Source organism: Sinohyriopsis cumingii, chromosome 11 (genome assembly GCF_028554795.1).
Source record: "Sinohyriopsis cumingii isolate HCF-2022 chromosome 11, ASM2855479v2, whole genome shotgun sequence".
Lineage (NCBI taxonomy): Eukaryota > Metazoa > Mollusca > Bivalvia > Unionida > Unionidae > Sinohyriopsis > Sinohyriopsis cumingii.
The window spans coordinates 64,319,057-64,332,947 of record NC_142971.1 but is presented as its reverse complement, the minus strand read 5'-3'; the positions used below and the strand labels follow the sequence as shown (position 1 = coordinate 64,332,947).

The 13,891-nt window shown below is 33.8% G+C and overlaps 1 protein-coding gene across 2 annotated transcripts; it reads left to right on the top strand.

Annotated features, from left to right (window-relative positions):
• Window positions 1–2,076: 2,076 nt before the first annotated feature.
• On the top strand, window positions 2,077–12,886 carry LOC149788587 (baculoviral IAP repeat-containing protein 7-B-like). 2 transcript variants are annotated; one of them, XM_089975732.1, is made up of 6 exons: window positions 2,077–2,183; window positions 6,376–6,596; window positions 8,303–8,436; window positions 8,914–9,019; window positions 10,825–10,893; window positions 11,849–12,886. In XM_089975732.1, exons 2-6 carry the CDS (start codon window positions 6,383–6,385, stop codon window positions 12,064–12,066), a joined length of 741 nt encoding a protein of 246 aa, XP_089831858.1. In that variant the 5' UTR covers window positions 2,077–2,183; window positions 6,376–6,382; the 3' UTR covers window positions 12,067–12,886. The 2 variants fall into 2 exon arrangements, with proteins under 2 accessions (XP_089831858.1, XP_089831859.1); XM_089975733.1 differs by having other exon boundaries at window positions 10,825–11,100; window positions 11,849–11,982.
• The last annotated feature ends 1,005 nt before the right edge of the window (window positions 12,887–13,891 follow it).

Genomic DNA, 13,891 nt, shown 5'->3' with positions numbered 1-13,891 from the left:
TATATATGTATATATATATAGTGTGTGTGTGTACGCTGTATCAATCATATACCACGAGATGTATACATTTTTCTTTACCTGGAAATCGGCTTGCCGAGTTTCCTTTAAATGAAAAATTTATACAACGAGTGGTATATCATTGGTGCAGCGTACATACTCTACATATATTTTATTTATATCACATACAAATACATATATTTGCCCTTTGAACGGATTTATAATTTACTACAGGCAGCTGTGTATAGACCGAGTGAATATATGAACTTACATCCCCGAATGTGTCCGCTACAAAATGTAGTCCTATGCCGTTATGGCTATTCACAATCACCATAGCATATTGATAAGTTGTTTGTTTCTTTTTAATGTCTATTTTTCTTTACATTGATTAAATCAATAGAATACACATGATTTGAACATGAAAGATGGTTTTAATGATGGAAGTAGTGTACTACACTTACTTGGTTAGCGACGCTATTCACATGAACGCTTAGCCATTCACGTACTGGCGCAAGGAAATTAATATGGAAATTAATGTGGAATACAAATTAACAAGAAGAGGTAATTAAAGTATTTTAACATATTTACAGTTGATCTAAGTCATTATTCTGCTTTAATAACAGTACCACCGACCGTAAACTTCTCTCTCTGTCTGTCTCTCTCTCTCTCTTTCTCCTCCTTTCGTCGGTTTGACTTAACTTTTACCATCCTTCGTAAGTCCAGACACGCAGGATAACACAAACAAAAGTCCTTTACAAGATCGTTGTTGTTGTTATGGGATTTAACGCCATTTTTCAGCACAAGATAGGCTATACATGGCGGCCAGTATTAACGGCGGAGGAAGAACCCAGGAAAACCCCGGAAAGAACCACTGATCCACGAGAAGCTTTCTCACATATCCACATTGGCCGAGCCCGAGACTCGAACCCACGCAGACAGAGGCGAGATGGCAGTGATCTGTGACGGTGAGCGCTTTAGACCACTCGGCCACTCGGGGCCCCCTCTACGATCGTCATTTCATAGATTTTAGCCCGTATCTTGCTCCGATGGTCCAGAGAGAGAGAGACAGGCCTTTGGACATTTTCATATTTAATTAATAAAATTCGATTTTTGTACTATGTTTAAGAAACAACAACAGCAACTAAACATTAAATACAGCACAATATGTGTAACACGTAACCGAGAAATTTACCGTATATTGTCAATGTGGTTTGCAACTTTGTATCATTGCTAAACATTGTAGATAGATCTCAAGGAAAGTACACACATATCGTTACCACGAACTATATTCTTGTAGGTTACATGGTGTAATTTCTTCTTCAATGTTTTATTCCAGCCAAAATTTATTTTCTCTCTCACCCCACATTTCTGCGTAGTTTGTCCATTTTGCATGAAAGGAGAGGGGGAACAGAAAGCAGAAAGGATTGTGATGAAACTGTGTATCATAAATTCATTTAAAAAACGGTGATTATTAATACTTTTTATCGGTATTTTCATACGTCACTAATGATTGATTGACATTGATCATTTCTCTAGAATAAACTGCACACATGTCACGATAATATTTATATATGCGTATTATTGCGCCATAAGCGGATCACAATTTGATATACCAAAAGTATAGGTACATCAAATTGCTTAATACCAACACTTGGAATGACACGTTATGCTTAATGTATGTGGTACACACACACACACACACACACACACACACACACATATATATATATATATATATATATATATATATATATATATATATATATATATATATATATATATATATATATATATATATATATATATATATATATATATATATATATATATATATATATATATATATATATATGTATGTATATGTATATATGTATGTATATGTATATACAGGTATATATGTATATATGTATATATGTATGTATATGTATATACAGGTATGACATTTGTGTGTGTGTGTACGTAGAATAGAACAATGTTAAATTATCTTGGATATGATCAAATCAAGGTTAAAAATAGAATGTACTGATATAGGTTTAACTTATATATAGCATTACGGGATCCCGAGGTGTTCATACTTATTTGAAACAGACCATATCCTTTAAAACAAGGAAGTAGACGAAATTGCATTGTGTGCACATTCCTTTATGTTTCCTGTTCAACCACTGAATTTAAGGAAAATTAAGAAGGTAATATAATGTTAAATATAGCAACTATGCGTATATAGTACACTTGGAACACCTCTTGTATAACTCAGTTGGACAATAACACATTAAGAATGTATATGTATGATCAGTACGATGACTGGTTGTAACTGGTTCGGCAAACAAATATGTGCAGATAGATACAGTGGATTTTAGGCTCTAATATTCAACATACATTTGCAGTCTTTAATTAAGGCATACTATCAGTAATTTTATGGCAGAACATTTATAGGTTGGTCGCGTCACAAGTTGTATTCGTTTGTGAAAAGCTCTTATAAAAATACATTATATGTTTTCATCACCCGATTCGTGCACTGTACAGACCCAGCCAAGAGGCAAGTCCATGGATATGCTTTAAATGTGTCCATCCTTATACATTTAGTTGGAATGTTTGATGCCATCGAAAGCAATACATGTGACTTGATCGATATTCTAAAAGATTATGTTCGTACAGGGTAAGATGGCGCCACTTTGTGGGACTATCAATATGGCTATTGCAGCGAGGTAAGGTAGTTGAAGTCAATAACACCCTTTTTATATGCTGGTTTAGAAGGCATCTAAACATATCCTGATTTAGAAGGCATCTAAAAATATGCTGATTTAGAAGGCATGTAAAACTATCCTGATTTGGCCTGTAAAAGAGAGGCTTCTTTTAAACATTGATAAGTTACCTCCATGGTTGTTTTGCAGTACATGTATGAAATGCACTTTAAGTTCATCAACAAGTAGGCCAATATTGCAATCGCTCACCGTATCCTCTCCCCATGTTGCAATGGCTGAAAATGACAGTACTGCATCATGACAATTTAAACAAACACTCCGTACTTCTTTAATTGACATAATTTTGACTAATACAACGCAAATTCTAAGTGGCAACAATAGCTGTAAGTAAACGATTTAATGATATTTCTGTATTGCAATGCATTTTTGTATGACTTCCGCTATCTTGAATTCTCCACCACTCTCGGCTCCTCAGTGGTGCGTTCTGGTCTCCAGTGCAGAGCATCATGGTAGGTTAGGCTACTACGCTGCATAACTCCACTCGCTGACAACCTGACCTGGAAACGCCAATGGCTAATTTGTGAAAGTTGGAAATTCCACCAAGCTTGGTATTTTCACAATACTCTATATGATGTATCATCACAGTAGTTCCGATTTTCAAAAAGATCAATCTTAATAAAAGTAATTATAGACCTATCAGCATCTTGCCCATCATATCGAAACTGTTTGAGAAACCAACTGAGACGCAGTTAGAATCATTTTTTAGAACATTTGTAACAAACATTTAGGTGCTTTTCGTAAAGGTCATGGACGCCAGACCACTCTTCTACGCTTGCTTGAAGACTGGGAGATGGCTTTTGATGAAAAGAAATATGGAACTGCAGTCCTGGTGGATTTATCAAAAAGCTTTTGACTGCCTTCCTCAAGATATTCTGATTGGCAAGTTAAGGGCATATGGGTTGTTAGATGACACAATAGTGATCTTACTGAGCTATCTGTCAAATCGGAAGCAGCCAATTAAGTTACTGGGTGTCCTGAGTAGTTGGTCTCAAATTCAAAAAAAGGGTTTGTCAGTGATCGATCTTTGGACCAGTACTTTTTTATATTTTTTTTTATATCAACGATATCTTCTATTTTATTAGGTATCGTTGTTTATATAACTATGTAGACAATAACACAGTCTCTTTCCTCGTTCGATTTTAACACTCTGATTAACGTCCAATCGAATATTCTGATTGACTGGTTCACTGCGAACAAAATGAAAACCAACCTAGAAAGGTTTCAATCAATAGCTGTGGGTAAATGGATATTCAGTATGAAGCCTCTACTTAACATAAGCAGTGCTGTCATACATTGTGAAGAAATTGTTAAACTGTTTGCTGTTGACATTGACTATAAACTACAATTCGATTTACATCTATATAAAATATCTCTGTAGGAAAGCTCCCAGTCAGCTATCTGTCTTGAAACGTACTGGTCATAAGCTAACTAGACTCAACAAGCTAACAATCTTATATACATTTATCCTTTCCAATTTTAATTTCTGTCCCTTAGCCTCGCATTTCTGTAGCAATATAAACACTACTAAACTTGAAAAAACATTTGTGTACGATAATTTTACAGGTAGCTATCATAAACCTTTGTTTATGCCAAGAAATGACTCTAAAGGTACGCTGACTAAGGGTTATGACTCTAGAGACTTTCAGAATACTGAATAAGCAAGCTTAACAATGTTTGGACGATTTAATACGTTTTAAACACAGTAAATATAATTTTAGATATTCAAATATTTTGGATGTCCAGACTTAAAACCTCAACGTTTGGCAACAAATCTTTTAGAAATGCAGCTGCCACTCTGTGGAATGAGCTGCCAAATCACTTTTGAGAGCAATCAAAATTTAATTCATTTAGATCTTTAATTCTATCAAGGAATGGTAAAGACTGTAAAATGTGATATCTGCAAATAATACTCTCTCCCCCGAGCATGATGACAGCTAAATATTTATGGTACCCTACTGCTAGCTACTTTCTTTCTAAGTAAGACGTAAGATGCATACATGTACCTGCTGTTTTAGTCCTAATCTGGTGCTTCTGCATTTATTTCTATTTATTTTTTTTAATTTTATTTTTAAATTATCTAGATACAAGGTTCACTTTTAGTCCCCGACTTAAAATTCATTGTTTGTTCGTGTCTTAAATCATGCTTTGTGTGTTTTTTCCAACTCTGCATTGATGTGTTATGATATGTTAGATGTATTGCGAATCCTGCTTGTTTTAATGCCCTTTTTGTTTTATGTAAGATCGGTGACAAGCTCATTAGAACTTATGTTGTACTGTTGTTTTCAACCATGCTGAAGTTAAATAAACATTATCTTAATCCGAGGATTTCAAAATGAAGTGTATTTAGCATGCTGAAATAGTCCATAGTTATTATTCATTGTACTTCCGCATACATGCGTACAATATTTAAACAATAATTGGATTCAAATTACGAGACGAGTTGTATGAGAAAAGTATACATGTTGGAGTTCGTGCCCTCAAGAATAGTTAAAGTAGTATATTACAGGAAAATTACTGCACGTGGCAAATTGACTTGATTGTTTTAAAATGAGTGACGATTCGGTATTTACAGTCGTTTCTCTTTTCATCACTTTTCTAAAGGATAATTTATCATACGGACAACGTTATATTGCATACCAGAGACCCATCTTCATGAAAACGAATTGGCCATGGATCTTAGACACAAGGGCACAGTGATCTCATTCAAGAATGCACTTAAAACTCACCTATTTCGACTTCAATATCAGACTTACAGACTTAATAATGTTTACTTCCTTAACTATTGTCAGCATGTTTTTTATGTAATCATGTCATTATATAAATTATGTGTTATCTAATATTGTAAAGCGCATACAGCTTGACAAGATTAGGCGTTGTACTAATTCTACATTATTATTGTTATTATTGTTATTATTATTTCTCATTTCTTTCCTAGTTTACAGGATGACGCCATATTTGTAAGGTCTTCACCTGTGAAAGCAGAAGTTGTCCGTTCATAGAACTTTGTTTAGGTAGCAGCAGGGGTTAATTTCGTAGGTTTTGTCACCAGTAACTTAAAGCTATAAAGTTGCTTTTTCAGTCATTGTTGTTTAATAATTAAAGATATAAATATATCTGTGAATTAGGTGCTTCGGGTTTATGTTGTTCTTAAAATTGTTTATTCTGTACTGTTTGTATACAAACATTTCGTTGCAAATGTAGCAAATCACATAAAAACTTCAGGTTAGTGAGAAATACTTCAATAAAGTATAACGATTGATGTTGCCATATTAAATAATATCGGCATGAACATATACGAGTACGTTTACTGGCTAGACTTTGAAGTGTGTTTCGCGAGGCTGTAGCAGATATTTTTGAGAAGTAACTTTCTTAGCAAAAACCCAAATATTCTAATATAATGTTCCATTAAATGTGAAAGATGGGTGGAAAAAAATGACAGTGTGCACCAAAATAAGTAAAACAAAAGAAACTCGTTGAGGTAAAGCCCTATATCTTACACAGCATGGTACACAGACTTAGTTTAGTTAATAACTACTTCATATCTTTACAAAAAAATAAATAACGTTCATTTTGTTTTAAATTTTAAAAAAGACAAATGTGTCGCATTTCTATTCAGATCAATAATGACATCTAACCAAGAAATTGTCTCAACACTGGGACTCACTCTTCATCCAGATTCTGCTGATTGCACACTGGAAGATCTTGCGGTGAACATCTCGGTACCTCGACACCCGGAAATGAGTCTCGAGAAGAGGCTGCAAGCTAATCACAGGCTTCCGGCCGGTTTTCCAGCTAACAGAATCATTGCTGCAGAGGCAGGCCTGTATTATCTGAACTGTAAGACCCTTCGACCATTCAGTTGATCTCTATAAACGGATCAGGCATACAATAAATAAAAATACCTCCATAAAATAACATTAAGATTAAATCTATCAAGGCAACACGACCACCATGGAAACTAACAAATGAGTACAAAGGAATACTGGAAAAGGTAAAATGAAATAGATGCCATCTTGTACCTGTCATGGACAACGTGGCACATTGCAAAGTTTCTCACACATTTGTTCACAGACCTGTTAATAGTATGTCACCGAGTTTTCTTAAACACAAAAATCTGCAGCTGCGGGCTCTTTCGTTGAATAAAAGTTCACGTCATCAAACTGAAATAGATGTTATAGAAAGAAAGAATAGAAGATGTATTCCAAATTCATAAAGATACCAGATGTATTAGAAAATGCCCCAAGCATGTACTGGGTATCGGTAACATAAGCAATTGTTGTAATGTGAAGAATCGTTAATCATACCCTTCATGGTATTTTATTCGTGTCTATTTATCAGTTAACATCGTTACACAAACAACGTGTTTGAAACACAAAGGGGATGGATTGCTCTGCCATCATATATATATATATATATATATATATATATATATATATATATATATATATATATATATATATATATATATATATATATATATATATATATATATATATTGTTACGCGTTTAGGCTATCATAAACATTAACAAAATAAAAGTGAAGACAATAAGCAAGCTTTGTAAAATTTAACAAATAATTTATTCCTTTAGAAAGACGAGGTAAAAATGAGGAAAAGTTTACGGTTTTAAGAATCAAATCCAAAAATAATCCAAGAATAATCCAAGATTTAAAATTTTTAAGTCCTAGTAATAAAATGAATAAAATGTTGTAATAAATTTGAGTTCAAGTCCCGACTAAACTCCAAAACGGAAGGCGATAACGAATACTGTAGCCAATATGGTGTTAACGTATCAATAGTTCTTTGTTGATCCACAAACAATAATATTCCAGTGTTTGAATCCCGAATAAAATTTAAATAAATGTCTTTGTCCAAGAATTGTGTATGAGAACTTAAATATTCCCAGGGAAAGAAATTATTCTCTTAGAATCCAAATAATTCGAAGAAAAATGAAAGTATATTAAACTCCACCTGGTCGCAACAGAAAAAAATACACCTTGACATCGAAGTGTTTAAAAGCCAAACTAAAATTATTTCTCAGTACATCACTATTAAATCTAACTACTGTGCAATTCTGGTAAAACTAGAATTTCGAAATAGAGCTATTCACGTGTGTAAAGTCACATACACCCAGTACAGCATCGGTTCCATCCTATAAATCCACACTAAGAATGAATAACACAAATTTGAAAAAGTTGTTTACTCCGTCTCTAATTCTGTACCAAGGTCAGGAACTAGGTCAGCATTAAGATACAAAGTTCTATTAATAGGTTTTTACGAAAAAACAGGTCAAACTAATTTGAGGAAAATGTCAAATTCCAGTAAACAAAATTTCTATAACATGTAATGGAATAAAAATATAAAACTAACAATCAAACAATTAAATTAAATCAAATATACATAACAATATATATATATATATATATATATATATATATATATATATATATATATATATATATATATATATATATATATATATATATGTATGTTATATATATATATGGAAGAAAATATGAATAACAATGCTTGTGCTTCTTTCAGTCACCCGAGACACTCTGAAATGTTACTATTGTGATATTGAGATTGGAGATTGGGAAAACGGGGATCATCCATGGGAAGAGCATGCGCGCTATTACCCTTCCTGTCCTCACCTAAAGGTCAACCAATTCTCACAGGTACCAGAGACAAAAATCAATAATTTGACATGCCGTACAAGTGATATTCTTGAACGCCTAGTCCCTTTGACGCTGTATTTGTTTTGTCATAACATCTCTAAATTAATAAATGAAATACATGATACTATAAATTCATTATGTAAATGGGAAACGCATGCTACATGTTTGAATGGATACTGTTATCAGTTTCGTCCGAATTAACGCTTTAACGATAAATGATCAAAAATATCGTCTACAGCGTGGCATTAAACGAACGAATAAAATGCATCTTGTAGACATTAATTGCAGTTAAAATCACTCACCTCAAAATTACTGTTTCCTTGCTACTAACAAAGCTGACTGCTTTATTTGATATAATAAGTATATTTACTTGGCACAAGATATACATTTCTGTTTCAATGACACTAAGTATTACCTTTAAATGACAAGCTGTTAATGCTCTGTTATGATTCACTTCTGTTCGTCGGTGTCATGCAGGACATAGCATGTGATGAACCTGAATCCATTATGTTGGACGATGAGGCTTTGAGAAGTTGGAACAGACTCAGTACCTGTATCCCTCAACAGGAAAGCCAGCCAGCAGGTATAGAAGTCGTGGTTGATAATGTAGGTATGGCAAGTGACAGTTTGGCCACTGTTGGAACTTTCTTTAAATGCTTCGCTTCCTAGTGCATGTAATTAGTTGCATTCTACTTAATGTTGATGTTTTTGCTGATCTTGAGTACTTTCATGTGTCTGACATAAAACAGGAAATCACATTAAACAGAAACAGAAACTCAAAATTTTGCCGTGAGCTTTACGGATTAATGGTGATATGCAAATAGCGTTTCTGATATTTTAATCATTACAGTTACAAATTTAATTAAATTCGTGGCACTTTCACTTGTTAATTAATGTTGTTGCTGTTTGTTTGTGGCTCAACGCAATTTTTCAGCACACGATAGGCCCTACATGACGGTCAGTATAACTGGTGGAGGAAGAACATAGGAAAATCCTTGTAAAAACCATCTACCAACCAGAAGCTACTGCAAGTTTTTTCCACATGCCAACATTGGCCGAGCCAGAGTTAATTATTGCTATATAATGACAACCATCAATTGTGCTGATGTGAACACTTTCAAATAGACGTCATTTTTATAATTTGTTTATTTTATTTTATTTTGACCAATATTATTTCAACTATCTCATAGAAATAGAGTCAGAATTGGGGAGTTTCGGAAATTTACTTTTCAATAATTGCCAATTTATTACAATTATCTACATATGCATATAGATATATCTTCAAATATAAGCCTTAATAACATTCCGAACATAGAAAAAATATTCAACTTTCATTTAAATGGATTGTCAATCATATAATCTGCAACTTAACCAAAACGTAGAGAAATAGTAAGGAAAGAAAGACAGAATAAACATGAAAAGATAGAGCGGGAGAGGAAAGCTATTAATTCTCCTTTGTATCTAAAAACTACTCTTGACATAGAACAGTAATGCTATTTTGCATATGACGTAGCAAATCTAATGACATACTTTTTGTGACTATTAATAGCTGTTCAAATTGACTGTTTATTCAGACACCATTAATGGCTCCATCGAATTTCAAAAATCAGCTCCCTTATCGTGCATGCAAGTGTAATACATTCACTATTATGACAGCATACAATTCCTCATATCCTCTTGTCCTCAGATTTACTTTTTTAATATAAATGTAAAATTTTCCTACAAGCATGATATAGTTCATCGGAATATTATTACTCGTTCTAAGATTTCCTTTCCAAATAAAACCGAGACTCGAACCCACGCAGACAGAGGTGAGATGGCAGTGATCCGTAACGGAGAGCGCTTTAGACCGCTCGGTCTCTCGGGGCCCCTTTATATATATATATATATATATATATATATATATATATATATATATATATATATATATATATATATATATATATATATATATATATATATATATATATATATATATATAGAGAGAGAGAGAGAGAGAGAGAGAGAGAGATAATATGTATGTATGTGTATATGTGTGTCTGTATGTATGTATGTGCATATGTGTGTCTGTATGTGTGCATGTGTGTTATGTATGTGTGCATGTATGTTTGCGTGTATGTGTGCGTATATGTGTGTGCGTGTGTATATGCGTGTGCGTGTGTCAGGCTCTGCTGTTGGAGTGTGTACAATAAAAATCTCTGGAATAAAATATATTTAAATATAGTTGTCGCTCAAAAAAGCAATAAAAAGATAAATCAACTAAACTACACACCAAAAAGCCAGCGATCAAGCTAACAAACGTCTATAAAATAGTGTTGATATTAGATGCCAATTTGTTTACACAAAATTTAGGAGGGTTTTTATTATATACATATATTTCTTCATTAGGTACTGATGATGGAAATGGACCGTGTCCTGAAAATCATTATCCGGGAAGTTCGTCTCAGAAGATCACACGTAATTGTATACATGGGCACACATTTTTTTACTATCTTCAGCCATGTCTAGTAGGGTATATTTTAAAGCCTTTTTGCATATTTTATGGGCAGTTGACTTTGTGGTCTTTTCTTTTAATAACGTTTGTTCTTAGTAGGTCACAAGGAGGGAATCACAACACTTATCTGGGCTTTTGAGGAGAACAGTCTAGGATTAGTAATTTTTGCGGTAGGTTGCTACAATAAACTCAAGTAATTTATATTATGTTGCCTTTTATCATTCTTTAAACATTTTTCTTCAATTCACTTTCCACTGAATCTCTATGTCTCTCTATCGCTACTATTCATGAAATGGTTGAAATTCCTTCAGGATGCATTTTGTGACTTGGAAGACTTACATAGCTTTGAACATTTCAGGAGGTCATAGTGTTCTGAAAATGAGCTTCAAGAACAACAAAGTAGAGCGAAAACAAAGTATATTGTGTAAAACGAAAGTATATTAGCTTCGTATTATAGCTTTCTAAGGCTATTTTTATTTCAATTTGGACGTTTTCATGTCTGGACTATAATGATAAAGCTATTAAAATCTCTGAGATTAAACATTGTTTATTTAAACAACATGACTCGCGGGAGTGCTGCGAATCACTTTCTTCAAAATGCAGGTGAAGGTTATATATTTACGTTTTACAGGGTTTTAACTCTGAATCTGCTAAATATAGTAACATGAAACTTGGTAAACATTTGCATCATTACCAAGGAGTGTTCCTGCCATAACATTGAATTACAGTGTAAAAACGGATTATTTTGTGTCTGAATAAAGTTCATGAAGGAAACTTTGTATTCTTATACCTAATAACATGAAGCTGTCAACTACTACTTTGACGGCGATATCATTAAGATACAGAAAGACTAATGGATGGACAGACCACTTAATTTACAGACATACATACAAGAAACTCTATTTTCTTTCTTTCCAGTGGATCATCGCAAAAGTTCGGATCAGAGAATGAGAACCGATAATATATGCAAAACCTGTCGTGTGCGAACATCTTCGGTTGTTTTTTTACCATGTGGGCACCTTGTAACGTGCGGACAATGTGGCCTAATTCTGGATGAATGTCCTCTGACAACTTGTAATAGACAAATAAAGGGGAACTTTGTTGCTATTAGGTCTTGGAACACTTCTAGAACATGAACTGATACCAGAATAAACTTAAACCCGACACAATTTGGGACGTGTCAGTGATGTCTCAGTATGTATGTATGTATGTATGTATGTATGTATGTATGTATGTATGTATGTATATGTATGTATGCAATAAATATGCAATAAACTGCCAAGGAATACTGCAAAACTAGTTTCTACCTAGCCTGAGCGCTTTCGACTCAGTCCTTTTCCAAGGCAAACACAAAACAGAGACAAGACGTGTGTGTGTGCGTGCGTGCGTGCGTGATAGGTCTGTGGTTCGTGTCTTCCGTCCCAAAGGGCTCGACAACGGCACATTTCACTAGTCGTGGAACTCGGAATTATGGTTGCAGTCAAGCTATTTCTGTTACAACTAACAAACGGACATTCTTTTCGAGACCTCTTTTACATCGAAGCCTATTTCCAGAATCATTCACATGTTTCTTCTTTTGCGTGCTGCTCTGATCAGCAATGATTCTTGGACACCGATCTGGTTTACTGAAAGTGTTTATCGGTTATGTACTGGTTTTTTGTGATGAAAGAGACATAATCGAATGATGAAAACTAGTCTGTTCTGATTACACGACTTAAATATTTGAGCTGCCGCTAATATTTTGCTGAGAAGTCATGCAATTATTGTAGGGAACATAGCTTGAGTAAAAAACAAAAACGTAGTTGAGCCATCTGTGTCTAAAGTCGTGAATTTCTGTGTCTAAAGTCATGAATATAATGTTGGTAGAATTAGTAAACTTATTTAATCGGTTAATATAGAAATACAAGTTTCTATAAATTGTTGCACAATCATAGCTATTATGTACATTTTGATTAATAGATTAGGTCTATGTTTATTTTGTCGCCGATATATTTAAAATGACAAATAAATGCAGTGTTTGTTAGCTGCAAGTTATACTTGTTTGTTGTTTTTTCGGGATTCGCTGGAAAGACGGCTCCACGTGCTGAATCCTGGGCAATGCATTGTGGGAACTCCAATACATGCTTTATTACGTCATGAATGATGGATATGTCCCAGAAATAAATCTGCCCCAGAGGACTTTGGTTATACACACACGCACACACACACACAAATCGTTAAAAATCAATATACTTATTAAATCTCAGACTTTGGATACATATTTACGTTTAGGTTACGATTCCGATTTCGTTATATCTTTCATTATTATATCTATTAAATATGCTTCAAAACGTTTGAATAAAATGTAATTAAAATTATATTCTTCGCCATAACTTCCCCAAAAATCCTCTATAGTCAAAAATAAAGGCAGTTGGCATTTAGAAAGAGAAAGAAAGGTTTCGCTTATCCTGCACACGTGAAATATGAATTACTTGTACATGGAAGACATTTTTGAGATTAAATATTTTATTCTAGATAAATATATTTGCGAGATGGGCACATTCTTTCCATCTGACGTCAAAAGAAGGGACATAAGGCATGTCTTGATGAGTTTCCCCATTGTAGCAGAGATCTTTCCAAATCTTTATACTAACGTGAATTCTACAGTCGCTTTGCGTTTAGATTAATTAGCACGATTTCATCAGATCCTAGCATATTAAGTAGAACCTGTGCTGGAATAATTAGCATCATTTCATTATATTTTAGGACATTAATTTTAACCAATACTGGAATAGAAATTGTTGAATCAGCTGCAGCGATCACTCCATTGCTGGTGTGTAAAATGTTAAGGGATACAAATCTTATTGACCTGTCGTTTGTATGCCCTTTAATGTTAAACTGGAAGGGATACAACTCTATCGACTTGTCGTTTTTATGCCCTTTAATTAAGTGTACACTTAAATTGTACGGGATACAAGTCTA